Source organism: Mrakia frigida, assembly GCF_051309035.1.
Source record: "Mrakia frigida strain ATCC 22029 unplaced genomic scaffold BDY24scaffold_13, whole genome shotgun sequence".
In the NCBI taxonomy this organism is placed as follows: Eukaryota; Fungi; Basidiomycota; class Tremellomycetes; order Cystofilobasidiales; family Mrakiaceae; genus Mrakia; species Mrakia frigida.
The window spans coordinates 419,790-436,549 of record NW_027481268.1 but is presented as its reverse complement, the minus strand read 5'-3'; the positions used below and the strand labels follow the sequence as shown (position 1 = coordinate 436,549).

Genomic DNA, 16,760 nt, shown 5'->3' with positions numbered 1-16,760 from the left:
CAACGCCTCTTCTTCTTCCCTTCCTTCTTCGAGAGGGAAGGCACTCTGAATGGAGGTAAGTTTCCTCTGAGCTCGATCCTTTTGTTCGCAAAGAAGCGCAGGGAGGGAAGCTCTCCAACGCGAGAAAGAAAGACGCGTCGCGTCGAACAACGTCGCGGTTGCATCCAAAAAGAGGTCAAAGCAGAAACCAAACAACTTTCTTCTTCCTTCAAGCTCCCACCACATCGTCCTCCAGTGTTTCCTCCCCGCTTCGACGTGCTCAATGTCGGAGATGGATCCTGAGGGGATGAGGGATCCAGAAGGGAAGAACGACCACTCGACGTGATCCCAATATCGAAGCTCGACTTCGACGTAGAAGAGTTTGATTGCGACGGCGTGAAGGTACTGGGAGACTCAAACGACGGCTGCGAGGTCCTTTCGAGGGAGGTAGGATAGGATTTGGGTTTGGATTTCAACGGGGAAGGAGAGGAGGAACATGGTGGAGAGGAGGAGAGGCCGAGCTGAAGGGAGGGAGGGAAGGCGACAGAGCTCGAAGTCAGCTTCTCTCGCCCGTTTCCTTTACAGAGCCGACTCTCGGAATGAGTAGTAGAGAGCCAAGAACACTCACTAAGGTGTTTGATCTCGGGAGCTGAAGATTCGAACAGACGGAAGGCGAGAACGAGGATTCGACGTTTGGGAGAGCTGAAGGAGGAGGGGGATCGGAGGAAGGGGGACGGTGAGCATCTGTCGACCTTTTCCAGTTACAAGCAGGTTCCAGAGAAGTTTTAACCAGACTCATCGTACTCACTTCTCTCTCAGCTTCCTTCTCTGCAGTGTGAGATCCGAGACAAAGGAACGAGAAAAGGAGGATGATGGCCGTCAAGAAGGAAGAGAAGGAGGTGGTGAAATCGTCAAGCTCGCCGTTTCCCTTCCCTTCCCTCCTTTTGCTCCCGACCGCCATCCAGCTCCCACTCAAAACTTTCTCGAACCCCCCACTTCTTCGGCATGCCTTCTTTCTCCCAGTCCCTTGATTCCTCGCCATCTTTCGACGAAACTAAGTCCTCGACAACCTTCTCTTCTCACGAAGCCGTCGAGGCTCCCTCGTCCGATCCCATCTCCCTCCCTTCCTCCTCCCCTTGCTCGACCCCTCGACCTTCCCTCGACCACTCTCAGCATTCAGACGAGCTCGAAGACCAGAAGCCGGATCTATCTGTCCAGAGTGGAGTCGTCGTTGGTCAGAAGAGGAAGAGAGCCGAAGGGAGGGAGGAGGCCGAGGACGAGGACGAGGACGAGGAAGGTGGATCAGTCGAGAAGTCGAAGGCGAACGAGCCCAACAAGTCCACCACCTCTTCAAAAGTCGAGAAGAAGAGGACGAAGAGCTGGTCTGGAGATCTCGAAGATAAGGTTCGGCTCTTCGTCCTCTCAGTCACGGTCGAAACGGAGGAGAATCGAGCTCACCTCTCTCCCTCCTCCTCTTCCTCTCCTCCTTTGCTTTCCTCTCTTCCCAGATGACTCCCTTCGACATCCTCTCCGGTGCAGCGAACCCTATCCAAGACTTTGAGAAGGCTCAGAAGGGTTTCATGGAAGGTGAGCTCCTTGTCCCAACGGTTTCTCGATTTCGACGCGCATGTACTCACCCTCCCTCTCTTGCTCTCCTCTTCTTTCCCTCAGGCATCATGACCGGTTCGTCTCTTGCTTTGATTTTCACTTTCCTTCAATATTCTCTGAATCTTCTTCATTCCTTCTCACATACTCAGAATTCCATCTCGTCCTCCTCGAACTCACCGGTACGTCTCCCATCTCTGAAAGCGGCTCCCTCTCTGTTCGCCCCTCGAGCTGACTCGTCCATCTATCTCCTCACAGTCTGGTCCCAACACCGTCTCTCCTCCCTTCAAAAGGCCTCAACAGCCAAGATCCACCAGTCCATCGAAGAGATTCGACGAGAGGAGAGGAAACAGGGTTCGTCTCGACGCGCTTCTTTCTCGTTCCCCCTCTCCGTCGAACCCCAGCCTGATCGAGCACACTGGCTGGGCTGGCTGACTGATCTCTCCAACCATGGGTGGGTTGCTACTTGATGGGTGGAGCAGAAGCGAATCGAGCTCAGCTGTTCGGGTTCATGGTCACGATCAGATCGATCGTGGAGAATCTGGGAGGAACGAAGGTCGATGGGTTTGGGGAGAGGATGGTTGAGGGTTGAGGAACAGGTGAAGATAGCTCTTCTGCTTTGGAGTTGGTCGGGGGAAGAGATACGACGGAGGCCTGACCTGATCTTCTTCGCTTCGAAGAACAGTAGCGTCGCGTCGCAGTTCGAACGACCTTCGCCCTTCGTTCGCTCCGTCTCTTCCTATATCCGTTTTTCAATACTTCTCGCTTCATGTCTCATCATCCTGTCTTCCTTTCTCCGCTCACGAAAAGGCGAAGTTCGATTCAATCGAGCTTCGAGGAGAAACGGTGAGCAGAGAAACAGAACGGAATCGAAAGGAAGTGGTAAGAGAAAACGTGACGGCACGAGAAACGGGAATCGTGAAAGGCTAGACGAGACGAAGGAGACGGGAAGGAAGGAAAGAGAGAGAAGAGAGAAAGCGAAAGGGGGAAAGGAGAAAACGAGAAAAGAGACGCGACGGACGAGAACCCCCCTCAACTTCCTCTACCTTCGACCCCAAGGGAAAGGGTTGGCGTCGAGTCCAGCTTCGATGCTCAGGTCTTCCATCTCGTTATCGAAGGTGTTTCCTGCGGCGAGAGTATGGTTCGATCCTCCGATGGTCTCTCCGCACTCAGGGCATCTCGCTTGCTGCATCGCTCCTCCACACTCTCCGATCTAATGTAGAAGAAGGAGAGAGAGAGGGTCAGAGATTTCGACGACGAAGATAGCGAAGAAGGTGGAAGAAAGGTACGAACGACGAAAGGATGTCCGTCTGTGGAGGTAAGGCAAAGAAGAGACAAGAAGGTCAGTGAAGGAAGAAAAGAGAGAAGGAGAGAAAGCAGAACGAACTGATGCACTGAAGGTCGGAGGGAGAGAAGAACTGGTCAGCGGATCGTTCGAGAACGATAAAGAGATAGACGCTCACTTGGTAGAAGTGACCGGCGGAGTAGAGCTCCATGGCCTTGATGATCTCGAGTCGTTCGAGGCGAGTGACGGGTTGGACGAAGGTGTCTCGGCCCAGCGAGACGGTGAGGGTTGCTGGGAGAAAGGAGATGAGAAACAGAGTCAGAAAGGAGAAGTTCTGAGAAAGAATGAGAGCTAGTGCTCACCCCAGTCGTCCGAGATGGTCTTGAGAGGTTTCGAGTGGTGTTCCTCGAGCCACGTCCTGCCCTCCTCGTTGTCGAAGACCAAGCTCGTCTCTCCTCTCGGGGAACTCTTCGCCTCCTGAGCAGCCTCGAACGACATCCGAGCCGACATCTCGACGAGGTCATGTCGACGTTCTTGAGTTATTGATTCGGAGAGTTCCTGCTGGATGTTGTGACGGAAGAGGAGGAACGTTGCGTTGAGGACTGAGAGACGAAAACGACGCGACGATTCGACATCAGTGTCAACCTCTTCTCTCGATCAGAAGTGAGAAACTAGAAGAAAGCGCTCACCTGCTACTTGACAGACCTTGAACTGCCGATCCATTCGAGTATCGACCGTCATCTTCTGGGCGAGTTCGGCGTCTTGAAGAGACGATTGAAGGAGAGACTCTGCGACGAAGTTCCATCGAAGGCCGACCTCTGGAGGTGCGCTCGAAGATCCTCCGCTGGCGAACGATTGGGCGATTCGTGCGAGATGATTTCGGGCGTAGACAGTTTCGAGGATCCCTTCGACGGCGTACCTCTGCTTCCCTTGAGGTCGAGGCTGCCCTAGAGCGCGTCGAGCGAGAGAGAGAGCTCCTTCCACCGTCGTCCGAGGGTTCGATTCCTCCATCCTGAACAGCGTTCCGAACGCACTGTCCCACGAAACCTGATGGGGAGCGGGTCGACCAGCAATCTCGGTTGCGATTCGGTAGACCTGAAGAAGGATTCGTCCCTTGTCCTGCCAGAGTTTGGCCTGCTGAGGATCGATGCCGAAGGTCTCCGAGAGCCTTGCCTGGAAAGGAGCAACCTCGACTGGAACGCGTCGTCGAAAAGCCTCTCTGAGGATGTTGGTAATCTTTTCGGCGGCTTTTGGGAAGGTAGTCGAGGGAGGGGAGCTGAAGGACGACCTCGGGAGGTTGTCGACCGATGCGACGACTCCGTCGATATCGAGATTTGAGACGAGTCGACGAACTGCGAGGATCGAAGAAGACGAGATGGTGACCAAGTTGTGCTCGGAGAGATCCAGAAGGGCCTTCTTGATGGGTCGTGAGTACCGTTGGACGAAGAAGGGAGCTGCCGACGTCGAAGAAAAGAGGAGAAGAGGGGGGATGACAGGAGAGGAAAAGAGAGAATCAGCAATCGAAAACACTTGTAGTGTGAAGAGAGGAGCAGAAGGCTGAGATCTAGACTCACCTCTGCACGTCGGGCACGTTGGAAGTTTGGCGAAACCCTCCGGAGCGGTCTTCGCTCGAATGAACTTTCCGTCCTCGTCCTGTTCGTAGAAGTTGCTGAGCTCGACGATTCCATCCAGTGTCTCGACCGTCCAGCTGTGGGAGCAGGGGAGAGTGACGACGAGGTTCTCGATTCCATCTTGGCCGACGACTCTCGAGACCTCCTCCAAAGTTCGACCGAGGAGAACGTCGACGACGTCGTTCTTCCTGGCAGCAGGAGAACACTCGAGGCAGGCCGTCGGGCATCGTTCTCCACAGACTGGATCGAGTTTGAAGATGAAGGAAGGAGTGTCAGCGAGCTCGAGAGAGGGAGGTCGAGAAAAGAAAGCTTTGGGAGACTCACTCGAAGGACATCGATGGCCGCAACGGAGAGTCTTCTTGCATCGCTCATCGCAAGGGAGTCTCGAGCAAGCCTGAATTTAAGAGAAACGGAAGCGAGGGACGAAACTAAATCAGCTCGAGTCCTCATCAGAGAGAGAAAGCGACGTACGGCTCCGCAAGGTAGAGCGCAGGATCCTCGATGAGAACACGTCCAAGAGCAAGCTTGCATGCCTGAAGAGCGAAGAAACAAGAGAACTCGTAAGTAGGAGGCTTGAAAGCAGAAGAACAGAGAGTGATGAAGGGAGAAGACGCAACTCACAAGGATTGGCGAGAGAGCTACAAACCTCCTTCCTCCCAGCTTTTCCATGATCGCAGGCACGGAGTCGATCCGAGCGGCAAGGGGAGCACTGATGCCCTTGAGCGCAATCGTCGAGGCATCCATGGTTGCAGAAGAGGATTCGGCCGCAGGGATGAGGAGGATGGACCGAGCGAACGACGACGACGTCGAGTTGAGGAGGATCGGCGAGAGAGAGTTTTGAGCAGGTCGAGCAGGAAGCTTCGCAGACCTTCGAGCAGCATCCGAGGTCCTTCCCACATCTCGAGGTACAGTCGAAGTTGGCCGGATCAAACCAGCAAGCCATGGAAGCGTCGTGCTCGCAGTTCGGGAGCTTCTTCTTGACGACGGCGACGCAGCGAATCTCCTCTGGTTTCTGGGCGAGATGGCTGCCAAACGAGAAGAGGGGAGCTGTCAGCGTCCAAATACGTAGAGAATCCTGCTCGGATATAAAGCTCACCAGGGTACACTCGCAGAAACGTGCCCACACGAAAGAAGGACGTTCTTGATCGGAATCTTGCATGGCGGGCAGGTTTCGAAGCACTCAGCCGAGCAGGGATGATGGCAGACGTCGAGAAGCTTCGTGCATGGCTGATGGCATTGGGAGGCGATGTGGTTCGGGTCGTCGCTATGGCACTGAAGAAGACGAAAGAAAAGGAGAGGAGAGTCGACGTCGGTCACTCCGTCGACCTCCGTTCGAGACGCGTCAGATACGAGACTCACCTTGAAAGTACACAGATGACCACAAGAAAGAGCAGCATCGCAAGGTCTAAGACATCCTCCTAGAGAAACGAAGAGAAGTTCGAGGTCAGGATCTCAATCGCCGTCCAGGAGTCGTTCTCGAAGACTGACCGTCTGGCGAGACGAGAAGGATTTCCTCGGGTCGAGAGACCATAGAGACTTCCTCGGGGTGATTATAGCACGAGATCGGAAGGGCTGAACCGAGCTGGTTGTGAGATTCGAGCTCGTCGCAGATGGTCGACCACATCGGGCTCTTCGAGAGAAGCTGGTGAAAGAGAAAACGCGTCAGTCTTCTCGGTGAAGGAGAGAAAGAGAAATTTAAACAGAGGACGCTTACTTCTCTGTGTCCGAGGATGATCATCCCATGCTTGCCTCGGCTGACGGCGACGTTGATCCTGTTGACGTTCTGAGGAGGAAAAGAGCGAGGAGTCAGAAGAAGAGAGAGGCTGTCGAAAGAGAATTCTGGGTTGGGTACTCACTCCGACGAATCCAACAGCATCGCTTCGAACCGTAGAGACAATGATCACATCTCCTTCCTGTCCTTGGTAGTTATCGACGCTCCTGGGAGAAACAACAGAGCAGGAGGTCAGCGAAGAAGAAAGTTGAGGCGAAGGAGGATGGGCGCGAGTACGAACGTTACTCGAACTTCGTCTGAGGCTGTTCCTCGTCGGATCTGAGCAGGATCGGCCGAGATCTGAGCTTCTTCTCCGAGAGCCGACAGCTGAGCGAGATCCTTCTCCTCGACGACGACCGTGCAGGTAGGGAGAGTCGAGAGAGCTTCTCGAACCCTGAGAACCTGTCCGAGATAGAGGCAGATGACGACGATCCCTCCCTTCTTGCTGTAGACTCCTTGTCTAAGTAAAGAAGACGGAACGAGTCAGCGGGGGAAGGAGATGAAGGGTGGGGAAGACGCGAGGAAGGGGAGAAAACGGGAGGGAAACAAACCTCAAGAAGTGTCTCACCAAAGAGCGAACCATGGCGACCTGAAGCGAAAGGAGAAGCATATCAGCATTCGAGGGTCTTCGGAAAAGTAGGGAAACGTTCGAACGAACCTCGAAGACGTTGTGTTTCGAAACAGCTTCGACTCCTCGGCCTCCTCCCTCCGGTTCGTTGTGATCCAAGAAGAACACGTTCTCCTTCATTCCTCGAAGTCTCGGATACTCTGTGACGAGCGGGTTGTCTTGGAGTCTTGGGTAGAGAGTGTTTCTAGGCATTCGAACGAGGAAAAAGGTCAGCAAAGAACGAAACAAGCAGAAACGCGCCGACTCACCGGATCAAACTCGAGATCTCGGGACGCATTCGACGTTGGTTCTCGAGCTTCGACATCTGTGAACGGAAAGGATCTCGAGTCAAGATCTAGTCCGAGCCATGAAGATGATCAAGTCAGCTCACAGGAAGTCCACCCGACGATAATCGCTCCAGCAGGGAGACGTCGAACCGACGCAGCAAAGCTCCAGTGCGGCTGTCGACCGAGAGCTCTGAATAGAGGGTAAGAAGAAGTCAGTCTCTCGGACGAGCGATCGGATGCAAGAAAGAATATGGTAGACCCACGGTAGTTGTTGATAGTCGATCGAAGCTGCAGAGGATCTCCGATCAGGACGAGGTGTTGAATGCTCGGAGAGAGCGTAGCCAGGACGTGTGCTTCGAGCGTCTGTCCAGCTTCTTCGACGACGACGATGCTCGGAGAGAATCCCTGAAGTTGAGAAGAAAAAGAGAAGGTCAGAAAACGCGTCAAGAGAGAGAAGACGAGCCCGAGCACACCTTCATCAACGAAGCCATCTTCGCAACTCCCGTGGTAGTCCCAGCGACGATCTTGGTCTTCCTGAGGATAGAGATTCGGATGTCGGTTCGAAGATCGTCGTGATCCTTCCTTGCTCGCTCGTGCTCCTTCCTCAGTCGTTTGAACTTGGCGAACTGCTTCTCGGACGACTTCTCCCAAGCTTCGTCGTACAAAGTCTTGTAGAGCGACGTTCGTTCCTTCCTCGACATCTCCCAGAGCGAACGGGACCTCCTGAGGTCACCTGTCGAGTAGTCTCCTCGAGGGAGGGGAGGGAGAGGACCGTAGTTGCGAGTGAACGATTGGGCGTTCGAGAATCCAAAGGCCAGATGAGGTTCGTCCTCCGGAGTCGGCTGCGAGGCTGAGAGAGCATCGTCGAGAGCAGCTCGCATGTTGTTCCAATCCGAGGTTGGAGAAGGAGGAGGTTGTCGGTTTGAGAACGAGGAAGAGGAGGGAGGAGAGACCGGAGGTCGGTGGAGTCGTTCGAGGAGGTCAAGGTCTTCTCCTTCCTCCCAAATCGAGAAGGTCGTACGGCTGGACTTTGGTGTAGATCGAGACTTCTTCTTCTTCTTGTCGACTTGAGTCCATCCGTCTCCTCCAGCGTCGAGGTAGTTGAGAAGCGCCGAGATCCAGGGCGGAGGGTTGGTCGTGAGTTGTCGATGATGAGCGGGGTAATTCTCGGCGAGCCAGTCGTCCATGTCCTCGACTGAGAGCTGCTGCTTTGTGATGGTCTGATGAAGGCTAGCCATCTCCTCCTGGAAATCCTTCATGACGTGGTACGCTTGATCCGCCGGTCGACGAGAGCTGTGAGACGAAAGAACTGCGTCAATCCTTCAATCCTCTCTTGGACGACGACTAATCTGCTGGAAAACTTACGCTGCACTCGCTGGGTTGAGTTCCTCGAGCTGACTGATCGAATAGGCCTGAACGAGCTCGTCCTTAGAGCGGTTTCCGAGACGGACGAGACTCTTGGTGATTCCTGCTTCGACGATGTCGTGCCTGGAGAACGACGAGGTTGAACGAGTCAGACGAAGGTTCTCAAGTCGTCTAGAGATGAGGTAAGAGGGACCTACACCATGTGGTCGATAGCTTCGTTCGTCTCTGCGATGAGGAGGATGGGGCCGACGTTGTTGGCGACGTAGACTGGGGAAGCGAAAGAAAGGAGAGCGCGTCGGAGGTCAGCTCTCGAACGACGCAGGGACGTTGAAAAATGTATCTGGACTCACCTTTGATCAGCTGGATGCCGAGGTACTATAAAAGAAAGGAAACGAAACGTCAGCGACACGACATTGGCGGAAAGAAGAGGCGAAAGAGGGGACAGAAACACTCACAGTCTTGCCCGTCCCTGGAGGTCCCTGCACCAAAGCGACTTCCCTCGTGAGGATGTCGATGAGCGAGTCCGCCTGAGATTCATCGAGAGTTCCGTGAGCCTTGAGAAGGATCCTGGCGTCGAGGATGCTAGCAGCGTTGTTGACGGTGAACGTGAGGGGACGACCGAGGTTGGAATCTCCTCGGAGGAGACACGAGATGTTCCACTCGAATCCAGGAGTCTCGGCGAAGGTCGGTGGAGAAACGACGACGTGGGAGAGATCGACTCCGTGGACGAGAATCTCCGAGAAGGGGACGGCGGTGGCTTCATTCGTTTTGAGAGCCTCGAGGTAGGGACGAACGGCTTCCCAGAGAACGGAGCTTTTGACGAGGATCATGTTTTGGCCGTGAGCTTCGCTCCGTAGGGCTTGGACGGCGTGAAGCTCGACGAGAGGGTTGAAGAAGGCGACTTGAACGATGACTCGTCCTGTGACAGAGTTGTACGACTGGGAAACGGCCTCGGATTCTGCAGGTCGATGGAAAGGAAAGGAAGGGGAGTCAGCCAGGAGCGGAAGGGTCGAAGAAAGAACGGACTCACTGCTCGTGACTCGGCCCAACCAGACCTTCTGCTTCCAAATGAGAGCGACAAGGAAGCCATCGTTGAGACCAGACCTGGAGAGCCAGAACGTTGCTGAACGTTTCCCACGACCGTCGGGAGGGACCAAGAGGGAGAGACCCAGGCTGAATCCGTCTCGTCCGAGAGCGAAGGAGAGGAAGTTCACGCCGACGAAAATCTGCATGAAGCTGAGAGCAGAACAAGGACGGAGGTGAGACTGTGTATCGTTTCGAGATTCAACAGAAGGAGCTACTCACGCTGATTCCCTGCGATAGGCTCCCCCTCCCGACTTGATGACCTTCGCCAGGACTGTTTTAGCGAACGGCTGAGTTCGAAGGTCCTCGAGAATCAGAAGCACACCTATCAAGAAAAAGAAAGTCAGATAGGAGGACTGGGTGTAGGAGTTGAAATGGTTCGACTGACTCTCTCGAAGAGGTGCGCTGAGAGAAGACGAGACGAAGAAACGAAGAGACGCGTGAGATTTCGAGTCTCGAATGAACGCTGAACAAGTCGACTCACATGAGCTCTTCTCGGAACATTCGAAACTGAAGATCGAACACTCTATCCATCGAATCGGAAGGGAGGTGATGAGGTGCCTTGGCGAGGTTGGCTGGAAGGTAGACCTGTCGAAACCGAATCGCAAGAGCTCAGTTTTCGACCTCCTTGTCTCGATCTCTCCTCCGGAAAGCTAACAGCGTGAGGTGAGAACTCACTCTGTCGGTAGTCAACTCTTCATGAGTGGGAGCAAGCTGGATATCCTGGATCCTCTCGAAGTCGTTGTCGTGTCTTCCTCCAGGAGGATCGAACTTGATGAGCTCGGCGTCTCCGACGACTCTTCCTTTGGTCGAAGTCGAAGGAACAACGACGGGAGCTTGGATCCTTCCAGCGTCTCGATCCACGATGGCGCAGAGCTTCTCCAGGTTCCTTCGAAGGAGAGAGATGATGAAGGCTTGATCTTCCGGGGACTGGTCCGAAAGAGAATCGACGAAGGTGGGAGGCGTTCGAGCGAGAGATGACGCCCAGGTTTCGAAGGTCGCTTTGACGAGATGAACGAGGTCGTAGACTTCGTCGTGATCTGCAGCAACGTTCTTGAAGCGAGTAAGGTATCTGTAGAAAGAAAAAAACGGGAAAGGAGAGTCAGTTGACCGTCGGTGAGAGGGAAGGACAGAGATGCGAAAAGAGGAACGACGCGACTGACTCGTGCAGCATGGTAGTGAGAGGCTTGAGGATATGATAGAACGACTGAAGTCGAAGAACAGTGGCTGGAGAGTTGATGCTGATTATCTTCTCGGCGGCGAGAGTAGACTGGAGGACTTCGGTGACAGTTCGACAGAAGTCTTCGACGTTTTTGTCGACTTGGTTGAAGAGAGCGTTGACGTCGCGTCGGACTGAGCTCTTGATGACTGGAGGGACACACAGGCGAGAGATCTGATCAGCTCTCGTAATCAAAACGTGAGAAGAAGCTAGGCGTACCTTGTTCGGACGAGAGGTACTGGAGCAGAAAAAGGGGAAGTGTGGATCAGTCCACGAACTGAGCCCAATCGCGATTTCGGAGCGTCACTCACAGCGATGAGAGGAAGATACCCTCTTTGAAATTCTAGATCCATGTTGGAGCTCGAAGGATGAGCGACGACCTTAGGGTGGGAGACGATCTCTCCGAGTCGAAGGAGGAAGTTGTGGGGTTTCTGTTCGAGAGAAAAGGATGTCAGCTTCATCCATTCCGACGACCTGGAACTGGACACGAACCTTGGCGACCTGAGAGAGAAGCATCTGGGAGAAGCAGGAAGGGACGTCGAAGATTCAGCGATGGCGAGGGAGAGGTCCGAGACAGGAACGCAGAGCTCACCTCTCGATCTTCGTCCGTCTGAGAAGGACGAAAGGGTGTTAGGTCAATGATCTTCCTTCGCACATGTGTATCGACAGCGAGAGATCCCGAAGGTTCCGAAGAAAGTTACTCACCCAAGCTTCGTTGAGAACGTTCCCAGCGACGAGGGCGAGAAGAAGCTCGTAGATGTCCTCTCGCCCCCCGGCTGCAAAGCTCACGCCCTCGACCTCGTACTTCCTCACGATAACCTGAGCCTTCTGAGGAGTCAACATCTCCTTCGCCGAAAGGATTCGATCCGACGCAAAGGAGTGAGCTGAGTTAGGGTCGACCTTGATCGTTGGGGCAGGGAGGGAGGTGGAGAAAGCGGGAGGAGGAGCTGGAGCGTCGTTGTTGCTGGCAAGTCGAGGGTTGTCTTCGTGCAGCCTGTTGCAGGCTAGTATTCCTCGACTGCATAGAGAGAAGAGTTTTAGTATGAGCTTCGTTTCGCGATGGGGGGCGGTAGAGCTTGAAAGAAAGAGAGAGGGAGGGACTGGGGGACGAGAAGGGAGGAGTGAACAAGCCAACTACTCACGGGCATGCTCCGTTGTTCCAGTAATCCCAGCATCTGTCCGAACGTTGAGAGCCTTGATTCGAAGGGTATCCTCCTCTTCCTCTCCCTCTCCCTCCTCGTCCTCCTCGACTGCTGAAGCCAGAACCACCTCGAGAGGAGGAGAAGGTGTTTGGGTTCGGGTTGTTTGGGTTGGGATTTGAGTGAGAGAAGGTGCAGTTGATTCCTTTGCGACAACCCCTAGGGGAGTCGATGAAGTCACAGCGGCGAGGGGGCATCCTGAGATGGTGGTGGTTTGGAGGAGCTGCCAAAAAGAGAAGAAGGGGAGAGAGAAGGTCAAGCGACAATAGGGGGGGAGAAGGTCGGAGTTCAATCACATGTTTCAGGGAGAAAATGAAGGGAAAAACTGCCGAGCAAAAATAGAGATCGAACTCACTAAGATAGGGTTCTGCTACGGGTACGGAGGAAGTTTTTCTCTCTCGGAGGGTCAAAACTCGAGCGAGAGGAAAGAAAGCTGAGCCTCTTCCTTCCGCGCCTGACTTTCCAGCCCTGGGTTCGGTCCTTTTTGAAAGAGTTTCATGGAATCAAAGGAAAATCTACGACGAAAAGAGAAGAGGGGAGAGAGTCAGCTTTGAGGACTAGGAGACATAAGATCAAGCTGCGAGAGGGCATCGATTCGAGCTCAACGTCCCGTTCTCCTTCCTTCATCTTCATCCCTCTCGTTCAGCCCTCGATCTTGCTCCGTCGCGTCGCGTCGCTCCCTCGCCTTCGAGCGACCTCCATCGACAAGCCCAGTTAGAAAGACTCACAGTGACAACTCTTCTTCAGCTCGAGCACAACCTCGAGCAAGGAAGTCTGAGCAGCTCGTCCTTCCCTCCTCACCACCCTTCAGTCCTCCTCGTTCAGCCCTCCCTCCTCTCGTTTCAATCAGCTCTCCTCGTCGCTCCCAGCTCATGCAGCCCCCGCCAGCAAACGAAAACTCCTAAAGAGCATTTCCTGATCCTCAGAAGGGACTTCGCTGAGCTTGTCGACGTCGGGAGGGACAGGAAGGAAACGTTGAGCTCGCCATTTCGAGCTCTGGAGGTCGCCCTCGAGCACGACTTTGCCTCCGTTTCGGTCCTTTGCCTCAACTTTCAACTTTTCCAGGACCGAGGATACACTTTAGTCTACCCTAGTTGCGAACTCATCATTTTCGGACGCTCAGGTAAGCTTTTCGTAGACCGACGACGCGTTGCGACGCGCTCTCCTCGCCGCCTTCGCTCCTCGCCTGCGACGCGCCAGATTCCAACAAGAACAGCTCGGAGAAATGTCCATCAGAAGACTTCAGCCGGAACCTTCGCCCTGGGGAGAAACGAGAAAGACTGGAGGCTTCTCGCTGGAAGAAAGAGAGCGAAACAGCTCGAACTGTGACGTGGCACGCGTCTCGACGCGTTTTTTCTCTGCTAGGAACGAGCTCGAGACGAAAAACATTGTTTTCGAATTTTCTCGGAATCACCTTCAGCATCGTAGATGTCCAACCCAGCCTTCCTTCAACTCTAGAGACGGCTACTAACCTCTCGCAGCTCTCCCCCCCTTGATCGGTCGAAATGCGCTGGCATCTTTCCACCCACCACCCTCTCTCTCTTCCCTTTCCTTTTCTCCCATGCGTTCTTGTTCTCTCTCGACGGCTGCCCTCCTTGGAGCTCTCGCTTCCTCAGTCTCTGCAGAAGTCGCTCCTCAGTCTTTCGTGGTGAGTGCGAGCTTCTCTTTCTGCGAGCTCACCTTCTCCTTCCACGACCATCTCCTTCGTTTCTTCCAAGCTCACTCCCTTCCCCCTCTTCCCTTCTGCTTGTTTTTCGTTACCCAGTCTACCTCTCTCAACGCTCCCTTCCTCGAGCAGTTCAACGACTCGTGAGTTTCTATACACTCGTGCTCGTTGAAACGACCTTTTTGAGCTCCAACGTGCTCATCCTCTCCTCCTCCTCCTTCCTTCTTCCCCCTTCCTTCGTAGCTGGGAATCCCGCTGGTCCGCCTCCTCCGCTGTCAAGCAGACTCCCGTTGGAGGAGAGACCTTCTCCTACGTTGGAGTATGGGCCGTCGAGGAACCTACCGTTTTCCCTGGAATTCCAGCCGACAAGGGTCTCGTCATCAAGTCCAAGGCAGCTCACCACGCCATCTCCGCTGAGATCCTTCCTGCCATCAAGATCGAGGACGGGAAGCCTTTGGTCGTTCAGTACGAGACTAAGCTCCAGAAGGGACTGGAGTGTGGAGGAGCGTATGTCAAGCTGTTGAGCGAGGGAGAGGGAGATTTGAGTGCTGCTGAGTTCTCGGACAAGGTCAGCTTTCCTTCTTCATCTCTGTCTTTTGTTTTTGGATGGCGAAGGAAGAACGATGAGCTGACTTCTCTCCTTCTCGTTTTCTCTTCTACTAGACTCCCTTCACCATCATGTACGTCGTCCGACAGATCTGCTGCTGTAGCTCACCTTTCGAGCTCCCCTAACCTCTCTTTCCTCCCTCCCTCTCCTTCCTCCTCCTCCAGGTTCGGTCCCGACAAGGTCAGCCGCTTCCTTCTCTTCCTCGACCATGAGCTCTTACTGACCCCCTGCCCTTTCTATGAATACAGTGCGGAGCTACCAACAAGGTTCACTTCATTTTCAAGCACCTCAACCCCAAGACTGGAGAGTACGAGGAGAAGCACCTCACCGCCGCTCCTTCGCCCAAGATCACCAAGCTCTCGGCCCTCTACACTCTTATCGTCAAGTGAGTATCATTCCTCTTCAACTTATTCGTACTCGCATCTCGGAGCGATCAAGGCTCTGCTCGACGTCCTCGTTGAGCTTGAGCTCTAAGCTCGTCTTCATGCGATCTCCTTCCTCTCTCCCTCTTTCGCACGAGCTGACCTTCGGCCGTCCCTCCTCCCTTCTGCAGCCCCGACAACACCTTCGAGATCCTCATCAACGACGTCTCGGCCAAGACTGGATCCCTTCTCGAGGACTTCGAGCCCGCCGTCAACCCCGCCAAAGAGATCGACGACCCCGAGGACTCGAAGCCCTCGACCTGGGTCGACGAGGCTAAGATCGTTGATCCTGAGGCTACCAAGCCTGAGGATTGGAACGAGGATGCTCCTGCTCTTATCGTGGATACTGAGGTTCGTTTCAGTACGAGGAAGACGGGGATCTGAAGGGAGGGGGAAGGGGAAGATGTCGAAGCGTTCGAGCTGATCCCTCTTTTTTTTGTGGCTTCGAACAGGCCACCATCCCCGAGGGATGGCTCGAGAACGAGCCCGACATTGTCGCCGATCCTGATGCTGAGAAGCCTGAGGAGTGGGATGACGAGGAGGATGGTTCGTCCTCTCTCTTGCTCGACGCGTTTCGTCCGTTTCGTTCACCCTCGAGCTCACACCTTCTCCTTCCTTCCTCTCTCAGGTGATTGGATCGCCCCTTCCGTCTCCAACCCCGCTTGTGAGGATGCTCCCGGATGTGGACCTTGGTCTCAGTAAGTCCTTGTCTCTTCGTTCCTCTTCTCCTCCAGCTCCGTTCGTTTTCTCGAGCTCGAAGCTGACCTCTCGTCTCCTTCCCTCCCTTTCCTCCCCCTCAGGCCTTTGATCTCCAACCCCGAGTACAAGGGCAAGTGGTCTGCTCCTCTCATCGACAACCCCGAGTACAAGGGAATCTGGGCTCCTCGAAAGATCGCCAACCCTGACTACTTCGAGGACCTCGAGCCTGCGAAGGGACTCACCGCCATTGGAGGAATTGGATTCGAGATTTGGACCATGACTGATTCGATGCTTTGTGAGTTCGATTGGTCTGAATTTTCCCTCGTGCGAGATCGAACGCTGACCCTTTCCCCTCTCCCTTCGAAGTCGATAACATCTACGTGTTCGTTCTTCTTTCCTCTCTTTCTCCTCTTCTTCGTCTCTCGACTCGAACTGACCTTCCCTCCTCTCTTTAACTTCGAAATAGCGGACACTCCGCCGCCGATGCCAAAGCGCTTGCCGCCGAGACCTTCCACGTCAAGTACGAGCTCGAGAAGGCCGCTGAGAAGGCTGCCCTGGACGAGGACGACGACGAGCTCGTCGGAGGAAACAAGGCCGCCAAGTGGCAGGATCTCGTCGTCTCCAAGTACGAGGAGGCTATGGACCTTGCTTCCGAGTTCATCGGTGAGTCTTCGATACGTCGAGAGAGCTGGGTTGAGCGAGGAGGGGAGACGCGTCGCGACGAGAACGAGAACTGACGCCTCACCTTGTTTTTTCGCATGCAGAGCACGCCAAGACCAAGGGAGCCAGGGCTGCCGTTGAGGAGTACCCTTCGGTTGCTGGAACCCTTTTGATCTCGTTGATGACCCTTCTCGGATCGATCGGAGCTGTGAGTTTCATCTCTGTCCTCCTCTCCTTCTTTCTCCCACTTCCATCTCCTCCTCTTCCTCTCGCTCACCCTGACCTTCCTTCCTTCTATTTCTTCCTCCTCCTCAGCTCATCACCTACTTCGTCGTCGAGGACCAAAACGCTCCCGCTCCCTCCGTCACCCCCAAGAAGGTCGAGCCCGTCCCCGCCGCTCTCCCCGCCGTCGTTGGATCCTCAGCCGAGGGTACTCCCGTCGTGGAGGTCACCACCACCAAGGAGGGAGAGACCATCCCCGTTCAGGAGGCGCTGTTGAAGCAGAGGAAGGGGAAGGGAAAGGACCTCTAGGCGAGGTTGAAGGAGGGAAGGTGTGAAGATCAGAGGAGAGGCGGGAGGAGAGGCAGATGAGAGGAGGATGGGGAGGAAGAAGGGGAGGGAGGATCGATCAAGTGAAGAAAATGCCAATGTTTCGTTTTACAGCTCGTTTCTGAA

The 16,760-nt window shown here is 54.5% G+C and overlaps 3 protein-coding genes across 3 annotated transcripts; 2 read left to right on the top strand and 1 right to left on the bottom strand.

Annotated features, from left to right (window-relative positions):
- Nucleotides 1-857: 857 nt before the first annotated feature.
- SKA1 (Ska1p) lies at nucleotides 858-2,379 on the top strand. Its single transcript, XM_076640222.1, has 5 exons — nucleotides 858-1,383; nucleotides 1,488-1,566; nucleotides 1,651-1,662; nucleotides 1,737-1,766; nucleotides 1,843-2,379. Exons 1-5 carry the CDS (start codon nucleotides 985-987, stop codon nucleotides 2,052-2,054), a joined length of 732 nt encoding a protein of 243 aa, XP_076497219.1. The 5' UTR covers nucleotides 858-984; the 3' UTR covers nucleotides 2,055-2,379.
- On the bottom strand, nucleotides 2,360-11,293 carry BDY24DRAFT_350847 (uncharacterized protein; the record flags this gene model as incomplete). The annotated part of the gene is made up of 33 exons (XM_076637708.1): nucleotides 2,360-2,797; nucleotides 2,878-2,894; nucleotides 2,972-2,978; nucleotides 3,048-3,160; nucleotides 3,232-3,471; nucleotides 3,559-4,323; nucleotides 4,444-4,894; nucleotides 4,972-5,024; nucleotides 5,113-5,525; nucleotides 5,597-5,772; nucleotides 5,860-5,918; nucleotides 5,989-6,142; nucleotides 6,209-6,283; nucleotides 6,357-6,438; nucleotides 6,513-6,731; nucleotides 6,823-6,860; nucleotides 6,930-7,083; nucleotides 7,148-7,203; nucleotides 7,270-7,355; nucleotides 7,429-7,570; nucleotides 7,639-8,458; nucleotides 8,531-8,653; nucleotides 8,728-8,797; nucleotides 8,881-8,905; nucleotides 8,986-9,480; nucleotides 9,553-9,766; nucleotides 9,836-9,938; nucleotides 10,002-10,018; nucleotides 10,098-10,201; nucleotides 10,292-10,685; nucleotides 10,777-10,981; nucleotides 11,052-11,070; nucleotides 11,144-11,293. 33 exons carry the CDS (start codon nucleotides 11,291-11,293, stop codon nucleotides 2,627-2,629), a joined length of 6,210 nt encoding a protein of 2,069 aa, XP_076497218.1. The 3' UTR covers nucleotides 2,360-2,626.
- A 2,299-nt stretch (nucleotides 11,294-13,592) lies between these two features.
- On the top strand, nucleotides 13,593-16,616 carry CNE1 (calnexin; the record flags this gene model as incomplete). Its single annotated transcript, XM_076643360.1, has 14 exons — nucleotides 13,593-13,679; nucleotides 13,797-13,840; nucleotides 13,941-14,265; nucleotides 14,361-14,377; nucleotides 14,469-14,484; nucleotides 14,553-14,689; nucleotides 14,858-15,077; nucleotides 15,179-15,272; nucleotides 15,355-15,424; nucleotides 15,527-15,720; nucleotides 15,792-15,807; nucleotides 15,892-16,088; nucleotides 16,190-16,293; nucleotides 16,401-16,616. The coding sequence occupies 14 exons, from the start codon at nucleotides 13,593-13,595 to the stop codon at nucleotides 16,614-16,616; spliced, it is 1,737 nt and encodes a 578-aa protein (XP_076497217.1).
- Between the last annotated feature and the right edge of the window lie 144 nt (nucleotides 16,617-16,760).